Source organism: Lutra lutra, chromosome 8 (assembly GCF_902655055.1).
Source record: "Lutra lutra chromosome 8, mLutLut1.2, whole genome shotgun sequence".
Lineage (NCBI taxonomy): Eukaryota > Metazoa > Chordata > Mammalia > Carnivora > Mustelidae > Lutra > Lutra lutra.
Window position 1 is genome coordinate 85,955,010 of NC_062285.1, and position 22,870 is coordinate 85,977,879.

General features: G+C 38.8%; 1 protein-coding gene across 2 annotated transcripts in view; it reads right to left on the reverse strand.

Moving 5' to 3' along the window:
• The window catches only part of PTPRO (protein tyrosine phosphatase receptor type O), a 245,685-nt gene that overhangs the window by 48,197 nt on the left and 174,618 nt on the right, over nucleotides 1–22,870 (reverse strand). For both annotated transcript variants that reach the window (XM_047742814.1, XM_047742813.1), the window contains exons 11-13: nucleotides 19,293–19,444; nucleotides 17,201–17,321; nucleotides 1,191–1,330 (exon numbers count right to left, since the gene is read on the reverse strand). In XM_047742814.1, the coding sequence (XP_047598770.1) occupies nucleotides 1,191–1,330; nucleotides 17,201–17,321; nucleotides 19,293–19,444 (413 nt within the window). The remainder of the gene's footprint in view (nucleotides 1–1,190; nucleotides 1,331–17,200; nucleotides 17,322–19,292; nucleotides 19,445–22,870) is intronic.

Consider the following 22,870-nt stretch of genomic DNA (forward strand, 5'->3'; position numbering starts at 1 on the left):
CCTGTTGAGCACAGAGCCCAATGCGGGACTCGATCCCAGGACCCTGAGATCATGACCTGAGCCGAAGGCAGAGGCTTAACCCACTGAGCCATCCAGGCACCCGATAACCATTGTTTTCTTAAGGGGAGGCATTACTGTAGGTGCAGAGAAGAAAATCCGCTAATGGCAAAGTAGTTATTTGCAAAAAGGATTCTTAGAATAGGGGAAAAAAAAAAAAGATGAGCACTTCAATATAGATCAAAAAAGAGATAAGTTTGTACAAGAGAATATCAAAAGGAGAAAGAAATCAAAGCAAATTATCTTAACACTCACATGAAAAGATTTCTACTCCCAGAAATCCTTTCTTCTTTTCAATCTCATGAACTGCATTATTTAAAAAGCATCAATTATTCATGTTCACAGAATTAGTCTGTACACTGCGTTCTGTGACATCCCTCACAAACTTGACTTTTCCCTTCCATGTCTGGCTATAAAATGCTTTTTTTTTTTTTTCCCCTGTGGCTTTATTACCCTTGGAGCTACTGGTTCTTCTCTCTCCTTCCCTTCGGTTTGACCTGGTGAATAACTCAGCAGTCATTCTCTCTGCTATTTGCGATTCTAAATCTTTAACAATCACCTCTCTCAGCCTTCATTTTCCCAAGCAAAATTGTCCTCCTTAGTAACTAGAAACAGTCCCTTCTTTAAACTCTCTTAGTAGAATGGACCTCTCTATGGCACCTGCATTTTAACTTAATTATTTCTAGACTGATGCAATATCCATAACTACATGAAAACAATTTTAAAGTATTAACTCTACCATTTGTATTGCACATAGTGCCTTTCACATAACTGGCAATCAGTTCATATTTGTTAAATTATATTTTATATGGCAGTGTCTATCCCCTTGATCAATTTATTGACAATAGGAAAAATGAACTCCTTTCAGTTTACAGTATGACCCAGGGCAACTAAGGATGAGGGACAAAAGATACATGCAGAGATGAAAATCAACACTGCAATTTGGCAAATTGGTTCTAATTTTTAAGGCTTGCCCTAAGCTGACTGTTAATTTCTATCACTGAAACACAAAAATGCAGATGAACTTTTGTTTTTATTTTCTATAGTTTCAACAAATACAAGACTTTAATTTACTCAGATAATTAGCCTTAATCAAAATGAACTCAGACAAGGACAATCAAAAAGCACAGTACCTGGAGTTTTGTTTCTTGACTTGAGCCAACTTGTTGACAGAAGACTTCAAAGAAATCAGCTACTCCTTCTTCCACCCACAGCAAAGTCACTGAAGTCTGGGTTTTATTCACAGCAAACAGTGATTTCGGAGGAGCTGGTTCTGAGCAAAGGCAGAGTTTAAAAAAAAAATTCATTTAATTTAATACATTCTTCTTTCACCAATTGGCAGGATAAAACAGGCAAAAAAAAAAAAGTCCCAAATACAGGTAGTTAAGAAATGTTATGTTATTGTTATTGTAACAATAACATGATTTATTGTAATATCGAAATTTTATTTTGAGTTATTGTAACATCGAAATGTTACATTATTCTTTTTGAAATATGTCCCAACACAGTTGTCATCTAACTTGGAAGGCAGAATAATTTGCCTTTTTCCCCCCCTTCCATTTTATACTTCCCTTTTTAGAACACTTCTGTTTTCTACTTCAGCTTTATTATATCCATAACCTATTAATAGTTTTGGTGTCATCTGCACTGGAGGTAAGCACTGCCTTGGTAGTAAAGAACTTTCTGCAGGAGAAACAAAAATCTATACTTGAATGGCTGAAAAAAATGAATGAAAGTGGTTTGCTCCCATCTAATGGAGACATTCAGTCTGGTACTTAGCCAAAAGCCTGTCTTCCTTTTCTGGAGACTATTTGGAATAATTCAACCCAAGGAATGGCTTCTTGAAAATTTAGTTGAAAGTAAGAGGGGGTAAAGCTAAGTAGATAGGGTTTTTTTTTTTTTTTTTTTAAAGAAGAGGGTTAATGGAAGGGGACTGGATAGTTAATAAAATGTTAGAGGACTGGTTTCTTTATCTTTTTCTTTTAGACATTTAATCTTGATCTATAAATTAATCCATTAGTCAAGCAAACTGTACCCCTTCGTACTCATTTCCAGTAAGTGAGTCACGGGATTTGTTGGCTTGAGACCAAACCCCTGCCTGTTCTCCAGTTTTAGGAAGTGGTCTTGTGTCTTGTTCCCCCATACCTGAATCTCTCCTACTCTCCTCCCTGTGCCCTGTCATTTGGGTGTTGTCTTTCTCTTGAATTCCTCTAGTGCTCAAAGCACTACACTTGAACCCAGGTGCTTCAGCCAGAGTCCTTGCTACCCTCTGTCAGTATGTCCTTGTTTGGACATACTATGGCTAGCTGTTGGGTTCAGAGAACATCATACTCTGCCCATGTGCGTGCCCTGTCAGACAACTACACACGCTGCGTGTCTGTTACTTGGATTCCTTTTAATTATTTGTCCCATGCTTCCAAGTCGGTTCCTTAGCTCCTGGATATCAGCAGTGCTTGAAGAAGCCCTTGGAGGCCACTCCACTCCTTTGAAATGTATGTCCATGATCTCTGCGTGGGAAGGTCTGGACCTTCTTTCTACAATATGATCATCGTGGCCCTATCAGAAGCCTGTAGTATGTCAAACCATCCTTCCTGTGATTTATCGCAGGCAACTTAAATTTGTGTCCTACTAAAAAGAAGCAATTTTCTTTCCAGAGACAACTCGATGAGGTTTGGCTGAAGAGTTGAAGGAGGAGAGGGTGCGGGGGTTGTCTTGTGAAGGCGTAATTCACAACAGATGTCAGGACCCCTTTCTCGTTTGCAATGAGTCGTCCACTCCCCAAACATTGTACTGTGTATCATTTCACTTCCCCTTTGATGAAAACTGTTGATGAAATGTGGGGTCAGCTTCCACTGCCCACATCCTTTATAGCTGTCACTGTGAAAAGGGATGAGTCAGAGGGTAGGTCCTCCAGTGATTCTGACTCACACAGAACTTGAATCTTTGGAAGCAAGTGTGAGGTTGTCTGGGGCAGAGATGGATGATTTTTAGGCTGAACCTTGGTTGTTTCTCTTTCCAAAACACACCCTCACAGTGAGTATCCTGCAATGATTATATTCCCTAGGACATCTATGTATTTTTTTTTTCCTGATGGGTAGATAAACTCAGGTTAGCTATCCAATGTGAACAATGCCCAAGTCCTGATCTCCAGCTCCCACCTTTTACCCATGTACTTCCAATCACCTACCATCTGTGTTTCCTCCATGAGCAACCCCATTCATTCCCTTGTTGGGGCCAACAATCTTGAGGCTCTCCTCTGGCTTCTCAAGTTCAGAGAACATATTGTTAAATTCTTGTCATCTCTTCCTTGTGTCTATTCTTTTTATTATATTGCATGTTCAGGCTTTTGTCATCACACTTGATCAATCATTACAACAGCCTCTTCATTCTTTTTTCCTGCTTTTAATCAGTTCTTTCTTCATTTGTCAACAAGGGCTTAAATCAACTTGAAATACCACTTTGCTCATGTTAAGTCCTATCCGGGTAATCATCTATTGTGATTGACGTCTATTGCATCAAATTCAAATATGCCAAGTTTTTTTTTTTTTTTTAAAGATTTTATTTATTTATTTGTTAGAGAGAGAGAGCATGAGCACAGGCAGACAGAGTGGTAGGCAGAGGCAGAGGGAGAAGCAGGCTCCCCGCTGAGCAAGAAGCCCGATGTGGGACTTGATCCCAGGACGCTGGGATCATGACCTGAGCCGAAGGCAGCCGCTTAACCAACTGAGCGACCCAGGCGTCCCAAATATGCCAAGTTTTAAAGATCCTACTTACATGGGCCACAGGCCACATGTTACCCATTCAGCTTCACCACTGTCCCCTGCCCACCTGGTACAGCCAGTTTTCTCGCTGACTATCATACAAGCAGTACTCTTTCTCAACTCAGTATACCTTTTCTTCTGCTTGGATCATCCTAAAATCAGGAAAAAGACTTCTTCTCCTTGAAGTCTTATCTGTTGACTCTGTCTCTTGATGATCTATACCTTCTCTGACCTTCAATTACCCTATAGATCTATGTGAGGAAAGGCCTAAGTCTCCTAGGTCCTACTAGATGCTTTAAGAACAGGGGCCATGTGTTATAAGTTATTTTGTTTTCACCTTGAACTAGTCACCTGCAATTGTTCAATAAATCTTCTCTATTGGCTTATTTAAACCATAAGTCAAGATTCATTTATCAGAGTTATTAGGATTTAAGCATCAGGCAAGACCAGGCACACTGGGGCTATAGTTTGATGTTCTCTGTCTTTTTACAGTGATCATATTGGTAAAATTATCAGCTGTCAGTGTCATGAATTACAAGTGTTCCCAGTGGTGCAAAGAATATGACTTGGATACTGGAGTAGCGGTTTCTCTGGGTCTGGCTAAAAAAATGTGGATCTAGGTGATAAGTAGGATCCTCGGGAAAATCTCCAAAGGGTCTGGGACCTTTACCAGCCATGTAACAAAGTTTTCTTTTCAAGTGGTATATAGGGGCAATGGATTATTCCAAGGTCACTGTACCCATTATCACTGTATCCTTTTCTGAAAGACATATGCATTTTAGCTCCTTAGGTCAACGAGTAACATGCACAAATGGTCTGCTTAAGGGCAATTTAGGATCTCTGTGACAGGTATATTTCCTTACATGTACTGGGGAGAAATTGCACCAACTATTCCAAAGGAAACAAAGAAAGTCATTGCAATATTTCATAAGTGGAGGTGTAACTGGATTGGGAAGGGCTTCTAATTAAGTTTCACTACTCAAGACAACATCTGCCCCAGGAAATGTATTAAAATCTTAGAACTGTACTGTGCAACACAGTAGCTATTACCACATGTAGCTATGGAGTACTTGAAATGTGGCTAGTCTACACTGATAGGAGCTGCAAGAGGGAAATACAGATTTAATATTGAAGATTTAGTATAAAATAAGAGTAAAGATATTTCACATATAATTCTTTATATCAATTCCATGTTAGGATGATACTGTGTTGATGTATTTGGTTAAATAAGGTATATTAAACTCAATGACACCCAGCTCTTCTTAGTATTTTTTAATGTGGCTACTAGAAAATTTAAAATTACATCTTCGGCTCTCATTGTATTTCAATTATACAGTACAGGGTTAGAGCATTCCTTCCTGTTTGGTAGAGCAGAAGTGTGGAAATTCTTGGCAGAAGCTGGTTGGAGGTTCCTCCCTTCTGTTGTCTAGCTCCTCTCCTAAGAAGGCAAAGTCAGCTAAACTCTGTAGCCAAACATGACTTAGATGATTCCTCTTTCCCATCCTCGGGCACAAGACCAGAGGGGAGTCGTGGCTAAATATCATTTTTTTAAAAGATGTTACTTATTTATTTGACAGAGAGCGAGAGAGCAAGAGAGAACGGGCACAGAAAGAGGGGAAGCAGCAGAGGGAGAGGGTGAAGCGGACTCTCTGCTGAGCAGGGAGCTTGATGGCGGGGCTCGATCCCAGGACCCTGATTATGAGCTGACATGACAGACACTTACCTGACTGAACCACCAGGCACCCCAGCAGTGTCTAAATATTGCAAAAGCCTTTTTGTTGGTCTGTGTCTCTGTTATGGGATGAATTGTGTTCATCCAAATTCCTAGGTAGAAGTCTTAAGCCCCAGTACCTCAAGAATGTGAATGTGGTTGGAGATAGGGCCTTTCAGGAGGTAAGTTAAAGTGAGGCCCTTAGGTGGACCTCAATCCAATCTCACCATCGTGCTTATAAGAACAGGGAATTTGGATAGACAAGGAGAAACCAAAGACAAATGGGAACAGAGAAAAACCATGTGAGGACACAGCTGGAAGGTAAGTTCACCTGCAAGCCCAGCAGAAAGGTCTCAGAGAAACAAATCTGCTGATACCTGCATCTTGGACTTTTCGCCTCCGGAACTGTGAGAAAATAAGTTGCTGTCCATTGAGCCACCCAACCTGTGACATTTTGTCAGGGCAGCTCTAGCAAATGGACACAGTTCTCTTACTCTTCAAAATATCAAATCCAGCCCAGCTCATAAAAGGGAGGGAGAGGAAGGCCTCAATGATGTTATGAAGAGTAAATGAGCTTTAAGATAACACACCCAAAGTCACTTTTGAGAACATAGAGAGCCAGGAAGATATGACTTACAGAACATCCTCTGGCTAGCACTTTCTACTTCTCAAAATGACATCTTAACATTAACTACTTCAAAATTCCCAGGCTTCGTAATGTCCGATTTCCTTTTGTTTAAAATCACTCGGGAGTCCATGATATTTGATGCGAGAACCATCAAAAAAAAAGGAGACAGATGGACTCTTTTCAAAACAAGGTACAGATATGGGGTTGTTGGCTTTAAAATATTCTCTAAGGGTTTTCTCACTTTGCTTTCTAACATACTCAACTGTTCGGCCCTCTTCTTTCCTTCTCTTTCCTTTTCAATTCCTCTCCTATTTGAGTGGGGAATCCAACTTAATTTTATAAAGAAATTAAGTACAAGGCACAGAACATGGGAAGAAAGGAAAGCTGTAAGGCTTTCTCTACATTTAATTTAGATTGGATTATGAGAGGCTCAAGATGTTCCCTAGGATCTCGGTGCGGGGAGGAGAGGTAGTGAAGGTGACCTTGGGTAAAGGATGAGCTGGGACCTGACTCTTATTCTTTGCTCTGGCAGCAAATTCCTTCCTTTCCTAGGAAATCCCAAAGGGAGTCAGGTTGTAATTTTTTGCGTTGGAACAGAAGAGAACGTGTTTATTGTCTCAAATCCATCTTTTGCTGACAATTATTACCTTGTTTCTTATTTTAATGGGATCCATTAGTTTAGCTGCTGATGGAATGATGTTAATGAGGCCAAGATTATATCCACAAGGGCCCACTAGTTTCAATCTGTTTGTAGTTTATACCTCTAAACCTGGTGAGTCCTTTTACAAATGTGTGATATTGGTGATAAGGGGAATTAAATAGAAAAAACACTATAAAAAATGATCGATATGATAAAATCCATTTTCAATTCTTAGCATCACTGACAGGAATAGGCTAGTGTACTCTCCATACACAAAGGATGGCCTTTAACATTTATATTATTGTCCATCTTTTATAAATAAATCTATTTTTTATTTTCCTCAAGGCAAGCAGTTCTACCTTAAGGAGTGTAAGCCTAACATATTCAACTTGGTCAAAGAAAATATTTGTGACTTACACAGTGCAAGCCACATAAATTATGTCCAGCTTGTTCAAAAACAACATCAGCAAAAGACAGCATAATTTGAAGAGGAAAAAAAGTGTTAGAGAAATCATTCATGGTGAGATGAGATTGGTAGGCAGTGAAATTAAGAAAATGAAAATTTATATTAAATAACAGAAACCTGGGTTAAATTTAAAGTTTACTAAGCCTATTCTCCTTTAAATTCAGAGAGATTCTCTTAACAAGTAATGGGAAAATTTAAAAACAACATGGGAAAATATTAAAAACATTCAGGCAAATATTATAGTGTAATCAGGTCCTTTTCATATGCAAAACATAGGATTTTCTCAGGAATTTAAAATGCCCGTGATTTCTATTACATTTTAAATAAAGTCTTTATGGCTCTATGATAGCAATTGTAATGACCCATTCTGTGAGTCATGGGGTGTTTCTATGGTTTTACCAGCTCTAGTAACTTCTAAAGGTTAGAATTTTTCAAAGAAAGCTTTCATTTAACCTTACTTAGTTTCAAAACAACATTTCTGACTTCCTCCTTTTTTGGTTCCAAGAATATGGTTTTTTTATCTAGCATTTTTATTTAACTACAACTTATTTTTGCCAAATTCTTAGAAAAAGGTCACTACTCTTATTGTATCATTAGCCTTGTTGCCTTTACCCTGAACTCAGGTATGAACTACATTCTAAAACTGGAAGGGATATTAAAGGTCATTTTGTTCATTTTAGACGAGGCCACTAAAACCCAGAGGCCCTATCCCACTTTCTAAGGTAACACAGCTTGCCTGTGAGAGCAAAAACTGGGATCCAGATCTCCGTATGCCTAGTTAAGGGTCCTTTCTACACCCAGATCCCCCCCTGCCAAATGTGGGTATTTGACATTCATTTCCATGTAACTGAGGATGATGGAGCCTCCTGGAAAGTTCCTCTTTCTAAAAGACCAACATTTTCAGGGTGGGTGCTTGCTTGTACATGGAGATCGGTGCCAGACATCACAGTCATGGCCCTATTCGTCCATCATCCAGATTTGAACAGAAACTTACAGACTCTGCAAGTCGCTTTATGGTATACAGGAGAAGTGGTTTTAGGGAAGTACTGAAGTTGTGTGGCTTGGCTGTGGGCAGCTGACAAATGGCAGTGAAACTCACAAGACCACAGTGAGACATGGGAGAGAAAGAGATTGAGAAGGGGCATCAGTTAGTCTTGGGACGAGGGACAGAGCCATGAACAGTGGCATGTCTGATAGTTCAACCCAGAAGATAATGTTGGCATGAGCCTGCTGGCCCTGAAGGACTCTACAAGAAGGGTAGCATGACAGTCATGATCTTCTGAAAACCTAAAGAATACATGTTTGTAAGAAATCAGTAGAAGTCCTCCACAAGCTTCCATCATCACACCCACCTGGCTCATTACCCCATTGGTGCCCATATACTCTCACTCTTCCTAACTACAGATTCACTCAGTCTTAGGCCCCCCTTCCAGTGGCACCCAGAGTCCTTCCACTCTGGGCCCAAGCAAGGACATCAATTAATGAGTGTCACCTCTAACCATCCAGCCCCATTAATTTTCCCTGGTCTGTTGAATCATTCTGATTAGCCCACTGAAGAGCCGTTTCCACCCACTTCAAAAAATAGAAAGAAAAAGAAAGAGAAAACAAATCCAACCAAACATATAAAAAGTCTTGGATTCTATCTTTAGCTCCTGCTCATTTTCTCTCCTCTTTGTAATCACACCCCTAGAAAGTTTTGTTATTCCAGCTGTCTTCAGTTGTTCTCTTTTTATTCTCTCTTGAATTACTTTTAATAACGTATTTTGTCTTCACCACACTCCACCCAAATGCCTCCTCCCCAAATCACCACTGACTTCTGGGTTGCTCACATCCCCAGTCAATTCTCATTCCATAACTTCCTTGACTTTCCAGCAGGCTCAACGAGTTTATCGATCAAGAACTTTCTTTGCTTGGCTCTTTGGACATCACACTTCTTTGTGTTCCTTTTTACTTGACTGGCAACTCCTTCTCAGGCTCTTTGGCTGGTTCCCTCACACCACCTCCATTTCTTAAAGCTGGAGTGTCAGGGCTCAGTCCTTGGATAGCATTCTTTTTCCTTCATTCATCCCCTGATAACCTCATCAGGTCTGTTTCCTGACTACTCTCAAATATATACTTCCCAGGTCTGAAATCTTGCAGATTCTGAGCTCCTTTATCTCACTGCCCACTCAACATCTGTTCTTTTTCTTTTTTAAAAAAGATCTATTTATTTAAACATCTGTTCTTTAATGCTTAACAGGCACCTTCAAATGTTGATGCATCCAAACCTCAGCTTCTGGTTTTTCATCCAAATCTGCCTCTCTCATTATCTTCCCCATCTCAAAATATAACAGCTCTGTCCTTCTAACTGCTCAGGCCCCATATCTTGGCATCTCCTTAGACTTACTTTGTTCATTCTGAATTAATTTTTTAAAAGTATAGTATCTTCTTTTATTAGCCTTTTTTTTTTGACTGGCATCTATAAATAGGTAAGTAAATAATTATAGATAGATGGATGGATGTACAGAATGAATAAGCATATTTTCTTTCTTCTTTCACTTTCTCCTTCCCTTCCCTTCCATGCACTCATTCATCCTTCTTTCTTTCCTTTTCTCTATGTTACATTGATACAATTTATTCACATTCTTATCTTATTAAACTCATCTCTTTTTGGTGGGGGGTGAGAGGGATAACAAGGCAGTCACTTACTAGGAGAGCATCCAAGAAAAGGGCCCGGGGGGATAGGGAGGAATACTTTAGGTTTCAGTGTGATTTGACTCACAACACTTCACTCACTTCCTGCGAAAAATAAGGATTGCATATATCCAAGCAACTATTTCTAAAATTGTGAACTCAGTGATTTCAACATAAGAATAAACAAATTTCTCAACTGAGAGTGAGATCATAAAGGACAGTACTACGCAATAGCTTTTATAAAGTCAGAAAATATTTTTCATCAAAATGTAAATAATTATTTTTAATCTACTGAAATATTATGGGGGGGGGAGAGAGAGAAAGCGAGATTGTAATATGCCCAAATACCCAACATCTGAAAGTATTTTGATTCTTTTTATCTATAGTAAAACTATGTTTTAAAGATTTCTAATCTATATAAAACCTTTCATGATTGAGATTAAGATAATGAAGTTAATGTTATTAATACCCAAATTCCAAAAGAGGAACAGAGAAAGCCACCCAAGTGGGTGTGAAACTCCTCCCTTCCCTGTTAGAAGTGTTCACCAAAAAAAAAAAAAAAAAAAAAAAGTTGTTAGAAAAAAAATACACTCCAAATCTAGGAAAACATAAGCAGCAGATTAATAAAAAGGACTGAAACACTCTTTCTCCACCCAGACTCAACGTGTAAAGTCGGATTTCTCTAGATCCCCAGTTGCTCAAATGAAGGCATTGTACTCAATTATCTCCAAATCTCTCCTAGCACTGCGAAGAACTGAAGTTATCGGGATTCCTTATCTTGAACCTGTCTGAACACAACTGTGGTCAGGATACTGTAGAAGTTTGACAATGGTGCTGTATACATTCTGTTTCTGTTTTTATCTGACCTTAGTGGCTGTACCTTCCCAGCCTCTCTTGCTGATGACTCCTCTGCTCAGTGTCTAAATGCTAGAGTGGTTGTTTTCTATATCTACTTACTAGTTGTTGATTTAGAAACTGCGAAATTTATATCTCCAGTCCAGAATTCTCCCTGATTTTGTCTCTAGACATATAACAATAATCATTTTATTTGACAGCTGTACTTGGGTGTCCTCTAAATTTTTTTCTGTCCAAAGAAGAATCTATGTTTCTCACCCTACCCCTAATTTACTCCTCTTCTAGTTTTTCTAGTGATTTGTACCACCATCCACCCTAGTTGTTTAAGAGCAAAGCCTAGAAGTCATTCTTATTTTCCCTTTCTTTTATTTCCTATTTTCACTTCACCAGAAAGCTCTGTGGACAGAAGCTCCAAAATAACTCCTGAATTTTGTCAAATTTGCCATCATTTCCCATGGAAATTACCAAACTAGAATGCCGTTTTTAAAGATTTTTAAAGATTTGTTTATTTATCTGAAAGAGAGAAATGGAGGGGGGCAGAAAGAGAGAGAGAATCTTAAGCAGACTCCACGCTGAGCATAGAGCCCAACATGGGGCTTGATCCCACGACTCCAAGACCATGTCCTAAGCTAAAATCAAGAGTTGGCTGCCCAACTGACTGAACACCCAGGTGTCCCTAGAACATTATTTTTAAGCTTAGTTCCCATGATTCCTTAATTGATCTCCCTGTCTTCACTGCTGACCTAACAATTGTTCCTCCCTTGAGCAAAAAGAGGGATTATTTTAAGTAGGTTAGATTGTTTATTTTTAGTTCTTTCCATGTCTTCTTATTGTACTCAAAATAAAATCTCAATTCCACCTTATAAAAATCTTACATAATCTGATCTCTGCTTCTTCCCTCTGCTTAGCATGCCCCTTCCCAAACTTTACATGGCAGATCCTTTCTTGTTATTCCTATCTCTCACCACTGCTTCCTCAGAGAAAGGTCTTGCTGCATATGCAATCTGTCCCACATTATCCTGTTTTAATGCGCTATACAAAATTTCTTACCATCTCCCCTTTAGTAGATCATAAGCTCCTTGTGAACAGAAACTGAAAGTAGCACTTTGAATTCATTACTGTAAGTAGTCTGGCATCTGGGCAATTCTTTTTTGTTTGTTTGTTTGTTTGTTTTTGTTTTACAGTTATTTTTATTTTTATATTTTTATTTATTTTTTAAATTTCTTTTCAGTGTTACAGAATTCATTGTTTATGTACCACACCCAGTGTTCCATACAATATGTGCCCTCCATAATACCCACCACCAGGCTCACCCAACCTCCCACCCCTCACCCCTCAGATTGTTTGCATCTGGGCAATTCTTAGAAGGTTCTCAGTATGTATTTGTTAAATGAATGAATGAATGAATGGATACTCCACAACCATAGAGCTATTTTGTGATATGCCCAACACTTCCCATCTCTATTTCTTTCCCTTTCTTCCTTTTTTTCTTAAATGGTTGATCATCAGATGTTAACTTAACCAAATCCTCTTAAAGTTGGCCAGAGTTTTATGTGGGTTCACCAAGACCAGAAGTTATGACTGGTGGCTGGTTGAAGCCACAGTTGCATATCAACCAATAAGTTCTTTTAAAATGACATGTCTTAGTGGAGATTTGATTGACATTTGTATGGACTGCCAAAGCAGCTCTCATCACACACTACCATGGTACCGTGAGACTGCTGGCAACTTAAAATTCTTAATTGCCCTGCCAACAGAACCACTGTTGGTAGATGTTTTCTCGTGGATGCTATTGATGACATAATAGTTGAAAATCCTTGGGGCACCTGGGTGGCTCAGTGAGTTAAGTCTCTGCCTTTGGCTTGGGTCATGATCTCAGGGTCCTGGGATTGAGCCCAGCATTGGGCTCTCTGCTCAGCAGGGGACCTGCTTACCCGTCTCTCTCTGCCTGCCTCTCTGCCTGCTTGTGATCTCTCGCTCTCTCTCTGTGTCAAATAAATTAAAAAAAAAAGAAAAAGAAAGAAAAGAAAATCCTTGCCAATTGTTTTGAGGGTTCTCTACTCTTGCAAATGCCCTCTTGGATTAATTTATATTATACTGGATTCATCAGTAGCCTGGTTTCTTCCCACAGATGTTAAATCTGCCCTCCATAATGGCAATTAGAGCCACTGAGAAGAGGGTTTTATCACAGAGAAATTGAACTCAAGGTAAGCCAGCCAGTTTGTTTGTTTGTTTGTTTGTTTAGAGAGGGAGGGGGAGGGCAGAGTGCCAGGGAGAGGGAGAGAAAGAATGTTAAGCAGGCTCCACGCCCAGCATGGAACCCAGACACAGGGCTTGATATCCCCACCCGGAGATCATGACCTGAGCTAAAATCGGGAGCATGACACTTAACTGACTGAGCCATCCAGATGCCCCAGCCCAGCCAGTTTTGGTCCCAGGTCTAACAACATCATTTGGATTCAAACAAGCCCGAATAATCTGTGTACCGAAGTTGTATGTTTCTGTAAAGTAGAATTAATATCACTTCTCTGTATGCCAAGTGAGTGCTATAAAGAAACATAAAGTGACTAGAATGAAAGTTCTGTGAAATAAAAAAACACCTGCAATCAGTTATTACGAAGGTGAAATGTTATTTTACTTCTCTGAATGGTAAAACTTACAATATTATTTTCAGTTCTGAGGTCTGTGGTTGCAGTGTGGTTTTATAAGTATCTATTGAGCATCTAACGTAGGCACGGCCTTGTGTGTTATGGAAAATTGGAAGAACTGAAAAAACACAATAATGTGATTAGTAGAATAGAAAATAGATTTTTAGACAAATGGATAAAAAGTGAAATTATTTAGTTTTCAGGGGGAAAAAGGCTGAGTTGAGGCCCATTATATACACATTGTCTTATTTTCAGAAGGGAACAATATAGAGGCAATATTTCATCTGCTATTTAGTTCACAAAAGGGAAAACCTTACTGACTCCAAGAAAGAATTTCTGTGGAAACTTGCATTCTCTTCTTGAAAAGTTTAAAGGGTATTTCTAAACTGGTTTAGGTAGTTCAGTCTGTTAATAGGGAGACATGGAGGCTCAAAGCTCATGAAAAATTTGGAAACTATAATGGTTTTTACTCCTACTTCTACGTAGTATGAGTGTAATTGTACCAGCTCATGATTTTAACTCATATTCCTGATCAAGATATCAGCCATAATGTCAAATAAAAATAACACTGAAACTTGCAATAGGTTCACTGAATGGCCCTTTGGTAAGACCTACCTTTGAACTTCAAGGGAGACTTAAAAAACCCAAAATGAGTTAGAGAAAGCAGCTAGGACCCCAGAAACACTTACAGCTTCCTGTGATCATGAAGGTGGGGAAAAGAAAGGCATGGAAAGGGTTAGCATAATCTTTAAGTAAATTCTAGTTACCTGGAAACAAGTTTTGAACTGATTTTTATATCCACAGAGGACAAAATCAGACATAACAGTTGGAATGAATTGGCAGGCAATTTTAGAAAGATCATACAAGCTTGGAAGCTGGTGATCTCTGCCTTCCTGGAACAGAAGTAAAGATAGCTGAGGAAGAAGATCAGATTGCCTGCAATGAATGAAACTGAAGTTGTGGTTCACAGTGAGAGGGTGTTTGCAAATTTGTAGGAATATTTTTAATAGTCACAAGGAAGTTTGCTAACTGCCCTTCTGTGGACAGGAAGCAGAAGTGCTAGATGTCCTGAAATGATCAAGAAAGGTCCAAACAGAAAAACTGTCCCACGTCCCGCATCCCACATACCTTTGTAATGTCACACCACTATAGATCCACTGTAAAGTACTTTACCACATGATAATATTGGAAAAGTTTTTCAAGAAGTTAGGTAAAATAATTTAGAAGAAAGTTGTCATGAAGAAGAATTAAGGTGTTATTTAGAAATTATTCAATAATTTAATTTTTCTGCCCATAGTATCTATTTAATGTGTTATGTATTTCCAACTACCTATTTAATTTTAAAGGGTTCCAGTGCAAGAATTTAATTTTTGCCATGGCAAATATGAGACACACACAAAAAGATTTAAGACTTAGTGTCTTATGTGTTGAATTACAGAGATATACAACTATTGGGGAAACTAGAAAAGACTGTGCTTTGTTCTGTTTGGGATTTTCTTTTTTATTTTTTTAAAGATTTTATTTATTTATGTGACAGAGAGAGAGATCACAAGTAGGCAGAGAGGTAGGCAGAGAGAGAGGGGGAAGCAGGCTCTCCACTGAGCAGAGAGCCTGATATGATCCTAGGACCCTGAGATCATGATGTGAGCCGAAGGCAGAGGCTTGACTCACTGAGCCACTCAGGTGCCCCTTTTCGGGATTTTCTAAGAGTTTTCTAAAGGTACATCACTGCCAGCAATGCTACTCAGGGCGTATAAGCTGCTTATAAGACACCCTGGATCAGTCTATTTTTCTTTTTTCTTTTTTAATTTTTTTTATTTTTATTTATTTATTTTTTTTTAAAAGATTTTATTTATTTGTCAGAGAGAGAGGGAGAGAGAGCGAGCACAGGCAGACAGAATGGCAGGCAGAGGCAGAGGGAGAAGCAGGCTCCCTGCTGAGCAAGGAGCCCGATTCGGGACTCGATCCCAGGACGCTGGGATCATGACCTGAGCCGAAGGCAGCTGCTTAACCAACTGAGCCACCCAGGCGTCCCTATTTTTCTTTTTTAAAAAAGATTTTATTTATTGATTGATTTGAGAGACAGAGAAGGAGAGAGAGCACATATGTAGGGAGAGGGGCAGAGAAAGTGGGAGAGAATCTGAACCAGACTCCATGCTGAGTGCAGAGCCCAATGTGGGGTTCGATCTCATGACCCCGAGATCATGGTCTGAGCCAAAACCAAGAGTCAGATGCTTAACCGACTGGGCCACCCAGGTGCCCCTCTACCTGGATCCATTTTACTTAAAGCTGCACATCTGAACATGTGTAATAATGGTGAAAATTTGACATTCTTATGACTAGACTTAGATACAGAGTCTAAATAAGCAGACGTCTGAAACAGTGATGTAAGTTGCATTAAGCGTTTTGAAAAAGGAAAAGGAGATCTCTGCCATGAGAATGACACATTGACGTACATTTCCAGCTTGTCCCTTGGATACGGAGACTACCCCACAACTGTCTGCCAATCTATCCTTTTTTGCCTGCTGCTGATTATGGAATATTATCTTTGAGGTCCCTTTATGTATCAGAAACTAAATGTATACTTCACTACATGGAAGATTGTTGAATGTAGAAGATGCGTTCTGTGTTAAATAGTGTCACTTCCTAGTTGTATTTCATAAGATAAATAATTATTTTGACACTATGCTACACAATAATTTCTAGCTCATTTGCAAGAATATTATACTTTCCTCATTTTCCCTCATCTACAGCCCATTATTTTTCTTGGCATGTTCTCTTTACTTTAATTAAGGTTATTTTCCTCTTTCTCTCATCATATGCAAATACATCTAGTCTCTTATTAAAATAACGCTAGGTTTTAGTCAAGGGTCCACCTGTAGTTATGCTTGCTCAGTCATTTTATTCACTCCCCCATTTACTTTTTTACTTGTCTGGAAGGACTACTGATTTCCTTTGCATCTTGTAAACTCAAACTTTTTCATTTTGATTAAGTGTAGTCATTAGGCAATTTCATTATGACTTACAGAAAAACTGTATCTGAACAAATACGCAGGAGATCCATACAATTTTGTTTTACATTTTTTTCTTTTATCTTGGTTTTAGATTAGAGTTAGGAAATTATGTCAACTTAGAAAATCAATATGTGGGGGGCGCCTGGGTGGCTCAGTTGGTTAAGCAACTGCCTTCGGCTCAGGTCATGATCCTGGAGTCCTCGGATCGAGTCCCACATCGGGCTCCCAGCTCCATGGGGAGTCTGCTTCTCCCTCTGACTTCCCCTCTCATGCTCTCTCTCTGTCTCTCAAATAAATAAATTAAAAAAAAAAAGAAAATCAATATGTGGATGATTTGTGTATGAGTTTCAATTTGAGGTATTAAGGAGGACATCCCATAATGCTCCTATGAGAAGGGATTGGTGTCTGGCACCACACTAGATAACCTCTGCAGTCTTGTCTCCTCTAAATTCTCAGACTCCTTGGTTTCTCTAATCTCACTAAGGATGGTGAATACTCTTGCCTCTCAGCAGAGTAAACATTCCATTCACAGAAACTCATATTAAGTTGAACCTAACTCTTTTAGTCATATACATGTTTATTTTGCACTTATAAAAGAGAGTGAGCCATATTTCCATTATTTCACTGAATTGAGAAGACCATGACAAATCAACGGATGCAAACACCAGTTCTCTGGACATGACGATTTTCACACATGCACACACACACACACGCACACACACACATACTCGTGTGCATTCTTCTTACCTAACTTGACCAGGTGGAGCATGGAGGTATTACTTCCTCGTTCTGTGCAAGCGGTTACTGAGAGGTTGTAGATATCTCCTGGAGGCAGGCTGAGAATTGCAGTCATGACATTGCGTGTGACCTGCAAGACCCATCAAAATCGGGGTTTAAACTTCTAATGAACTTGAACTAGAATACGGCTCCAGACAACTACGGGGCTATAGCAGGCATTCCCTCTCTGTTCTGTGTAATCAATCTACAGTTGATTACAAGCTAATGGATACTTTATTTCCTTTGAAAATGATATAAATTCCTCAACTGAGCCAAATGCAAGGTAGCTCTAAACATGCATAGTACGTATCAGAATATTTTCTGCAATTAATTTTCTATCTGGAATATGTATTCCTTTGATATATTTCCTCATCTTCACAGCAAATTTTAGAAAAGGCATTTGCTAGGTTGGTACTGATGTGTACATTACTCAGCCTTAGCTGGGAAGCTCAGAAGAAACCTAGTCATGTCTATAGCTGCTTGGCTTCTTATTTCCCAGTCTCCCTATAGGTAGAGGAGACTATGTGACCCACCTCTGACCAATCAATTGTCAGTGGAAGTCACATGGGCAGCTTATAATTCTGTTCATGCTGGGCTTCCACATTTTCTCTTTTCCTCTCCCCGCAGGCTAGAATATGGATCTAATGACTAGGAAGGTTCACCTATGCAAATGAAGACTACACCATGGTAGATGGAACAACAAGATAGAAAGAATCTGGAGCCCTGGATGATTGATCCCTTACAGCAGAGGTGCCCTGATCATCCTGTGCTAGCATGAGAGAAACAAACTTCTATTTTCTTTGAGCCACAATCTTTGTTGTTCTTTTTTTTTTTTTACAGTAATGTAGTCTCTACCCTAACTAATGCAATTTCAAAAAGTTTAATAAAACAGAAGAAAAGAAATCAGTCTTTCCAATATACCCAAATATTTAGGCATTTTTGATATATAGAGAAAATATCAAAACATATTAAATGTGGTTTTCTTGAAAATGTTTGCCATCCTGAAGGAAAAGCTCAAATTGTTAACTGTAAATGTGAATGAATTACTAGTTATAACTATTACAGCTCAGTATTAAAGATTAAAAGTGAATTCTATGAAAGGAAGAATGCAATTTTTCTTGATTGTCCTTTCTCCATTGTTCTCTCATGGTACCACCTCACACCTGTTAGAATGGCAAAAATTAACAAGGCAAGAAACAACAAATCTTGGAGAGGATGTGGAGAAAGGGGAACCCTCTTACACTGCTGGTGGGAATGCAAGTTGGTGCAGCCACTTTGGAAAACAGTGTGGAGATTCATCAAAAAATTAAAAATAGAGCTACCCTATGACCCTACAATTGCACTACTGGCATTTACCCCAAAGATAAGAGATGTAGTGAAAAGAAGGGCCACATGTACCCCAATGTTCATAGAAGCACTGTACAATATAGCCAAACTGTGGAAAGAGTGGAGATGCCCTTTAGCAGACAAATGGGTAAAGAAGCTGTGGTCCATACATCCAATGGAGTATTATTACTCAGCAATCAGAAAGGATGAATACCCAAGTTCTCCATCAACATGGAAGGGAGTGGAAATTATGCTGAGTGAAATAAGTCAAGCAGAGAAAGTCAATTATCATATGGTTTCACTTACTTGTGGAGCATAAGGAATAACATGGAGGATATTAGGAGAAGGATGGGAAAAATGAAGGAGAGAAACCAGAGGGGGAGATGAACCATGAGATACTGTGGACTCTGAGAAACAAACCGAGGGTTTTAGAGTGGAGGGGAGTGGAGGGATGGGTTACCCTGGCAATGAGTATTAAGGAGGGCACATATTGCATGGAGTACTGGGTGTTATATATAAACAACGAATCCTGTAACATTATATCACAAACTAACAATGTATGGTATGGTGACTAATATAACATAAAAAAAAAATTGTTCTCTCATGGGAGCCTAAAATAGTGCCAAGAATCATAAGACATCTGTTTAATGTTTCAATAAATGTTTGCTTAATGGTTTTCAATAGTTTACATTAAAGAATATTCAGATGCCCCATGTTGGGATTCAAAGAAACATACACTCTTTTTAATTTTCTTCTTTCCTTCTGCAACAACCATCCAGTGTAACATTCTAGAATGGGAGAGGTCAGTTGTGTCATCACCGTACGTCCAACTGATGTATAACAGACTGTTGTAATACTCCACAGATGTGATTTCTGGAGCAACTGGGGCTACGAGGAAAAAAAGAGGTGCGCTTTAGTTTAAAAGACTAATAATAATTAAAGTACTTCTCAACAGAGCATGAAATCTCATGTAGAGTTAGTTTAGAGCATTAAAGTTCACACCATACGATGGTCCCGGGGATCCCTGAGCCGCTCAGTAGTATGGCGCAGGTTGGCTGTAAAAGGCAGATACTTGTTTTCTGGGACCCTACCTTGTATGGCTCAGACACAATGCAGCCAGACCCATCTGTACCTGAGGATATCAAGTCTTTTATACCAATTTCACAGCTACAAGATTCCAGAAATACTCACTTCTTTGAGTATACTTGCTGCATCAATAAATTAATAGTGTAAGACATGGCTGAACTTATTTTCCAAGAGTACTAAAAAATTGGGGATCCTATAAAAGCAAATTTTTTCATTGTGGTGCAGCAAAGTGTGTATGGAAATAAAGGACCGCAGGGTCAATACTTAGAGGGACAGAAAATAATTACTGTTTCTATAAAATAACAAGGCAATATCACTGATCGTGTCTAACCAGTGCTTTGCAAAAAGCAGGCTCTTAATAAATGTTGCCAGAGCAAGTAGTACGGGAAGGAAAAAGGGCTCTTCGCTAAATTCTAACACTGAGCTTATTAATTCTTAAAATTTTCTTACACATTTAAGTTTAAATTATTTCTAGAGGGGAGGAGAGTTCATTAAAAGCTTTATGATATATGAGCTCTGAAAGCATATTTGAATTATTTTTAAAACTACCTGATAATTCTGAGGATTTTAGGAAACACGTACAGAGTTGAATGTAAAGTCCATGTATGTGTGTGTTGGTTTGAAGACAAGCAGGTATTCCATTCTGAGAGACAGCACAAAACCAGTTGAAAGACTTGGAGGAGAATTTCCATAAACCATGAAGATTCATCTTCCTCAAGATGCTATTAGTATTCATAATAAGCATTCATAACTATGCTTTCAAGAACAATTCTTCACTAAAGAGATTTGTAGTGCACCTGGGTGGCTCAGTGGTTAAGCATCTGCCTTCGGCTCAGGTCATGATCTCAGGGTCCTGGGATGGAGCCTCACATCGGGCTCTCTGCTCAGCAGGGAGCTTGCTTCCCGCTGCACCCCCTCTCCCCGCCTGCCTCTGCCTACTTGTGATCACTCTCTCTCTGTGTCAAATGAATAAATAAAATCTTTTAAAAAATTTAAAGAGATTTGTAATATATAGAGTAAAAACCATTTCTGTTTCAGGGGTGCCTGGGTGGCTCAGTTGGTTAAGCGTCTGCCTCAGGCTCAGGTCATGATCCCAGGAACGTGGAATGGAACCCCGCGTCAGGCTATCTGTTCAGCGGGGAGCCTGCTTCTCCCATTCCCTGTGCTCTTCCCCCTACTTGTGCTCTCTCTCCCAAATAAATAAATAAAATCTTAAAAAAATTCTGTTTCATGTGAAATTAGAATAGTATTTCTATAGGTTTGACAATAAAATCTTGAAATACCAATAATGTATCTAACAAGTAACACAAATCTGCATCTTATTTCAGAATAGTCTAATAAAGAAAATAATATTTTTGGCTTCTTTTCTCTTAATTTATTTCTATGTAGTTCATTATATGTATGTATGTATACTTGTATTTCTTTGAAGGATATTTTCTCATGTTTTAATTCTAGTAAGGACAAGAGATGTATATAAAATTGTGAATCCAGAAGTGGAAAGCTCCCCCTCATGGGTATTAACCAAGTCTTTAAATTTTTATCTGTATTGTTGCTTTAAAATGCAGCATATTGCTGAAAGGCCACAAGATGTCACTCTTTGTTTATTAGACACTATTTGGTACACTAGCATAATTACTATGCATTTGACTTGCAGACAAAGTTGCCTAACAAAGACAGGGGACCTGAGATTCTAATAAATCACATCTTACTCAGATATTTTATTCCTACATCCTTTTATATCACACAATTTGGCATTTTGGCTCACAACTAAAGCAGAGGTAAGAGAAGCATGTTTCGTTTGCTTTCAACTTGAAATGAAGGAAGAAAACCAAAATGAGACAAGGCTAAATTTTCAACTGTTTTTTAAAAATAAGTATAAAAATAAAAGTCAGCCACCAGATATATTTTAATAGTGATTTATATGACATAATTTCATTCTGACACTACCTGTGAAATTCTTATGCCCATTTTAGAGATGTGAGAATTGAGACTGTGTATTTATATGCTTAGATGAGACCGTGAACTACCAGGGTCAGAATGACTTAGTAGATTGTCCCAGGAAAGGATAAGAAATTCCCAGAGACCCAATTTATTGGAGATAATAGCTCACCTAGGCAAGTAGCTCACCTATTAACCTTATAACTATCTAGATTTGCTAGGCACATAACCTTTGCCAGATCCTGGTTCCCAGCTTTGAAAGGCACAACACAACCACTTGAGTCCAGAACTCCAAATCCTGTTACTTTTTATTTCTGTTGTGCTCCTTCAAAGACACTGCAAAGAACCTACCAAGGCAGTTTCCTGCCTTATTGCAGTGAGTTCTAATACAACTGGTTTTGCTCTATTAGCCAGTTGTTAGGTAGCATTTTGAATTCTGCCAATGAGAAGAGAGAAGTCCAGGATCACTAAGATAATTTGCTCTGGGTTCAACAGCTAGAGAATTTTGCAAAGCTCAGTCTGCTCAACCAAGTGTTCAGATGCAAAGTCTGGGCTTTTTCCAGACATCTGCTCTGTCTGAGAAGGAAAGAGTATTCTCAGAGAGGCAATGTCAATAAAGTTAAGCCTAATGAATTATTTATACAGTAAAATTTCATTAAAATTAGGTACACAATCATTTTTTTAAACGAGTTATTTATTTATTTATTTATTTATTTATTTATTTATTTATTTAACAGGCAGAGATCACAAGTAGGCAGAGGCAGGCAGAGAGAGAGAGAGGAAGAGAAGCAGGTTTCCCACTGAGCAGAGAGCCCGATGCGGGGCTCGATCCCAGGACCCTAAGATCATGACCTGAACCGGAGGCAGAGGCTTTTAACCCACTGAGCCACCCAGGTGTCCCAAGTACACAATTATTAATATAGTCAAGAAACTAACACAGTACTTGTCACATAGCTGGTATTTTCTAACTTTTTGGTATTTTTTCATTTTTCTACTCTAGTTTACTGTTAGCATCTAGAATATAAGGAGCTCTTGTATTCTATTGTATTACTATTCTATTGTATTACTATTGCTGGTAAAGGAAGGAGACGTACTGTATACATTGATAGTGTAAGAGTTCACATGACTAATTTCTTTTTTTAAGATTTTATTTTTAAGTAATCTCAATACCCAATATGGGGCTTGAACTCACAACTCCAAGATCAAAAGTCACATGCTCTACCAACTGAGCCAGCTAAGTGCCGCCACATGATTAATTTCTTTCCATTTTCTTTCATTTTGATAAAGTTT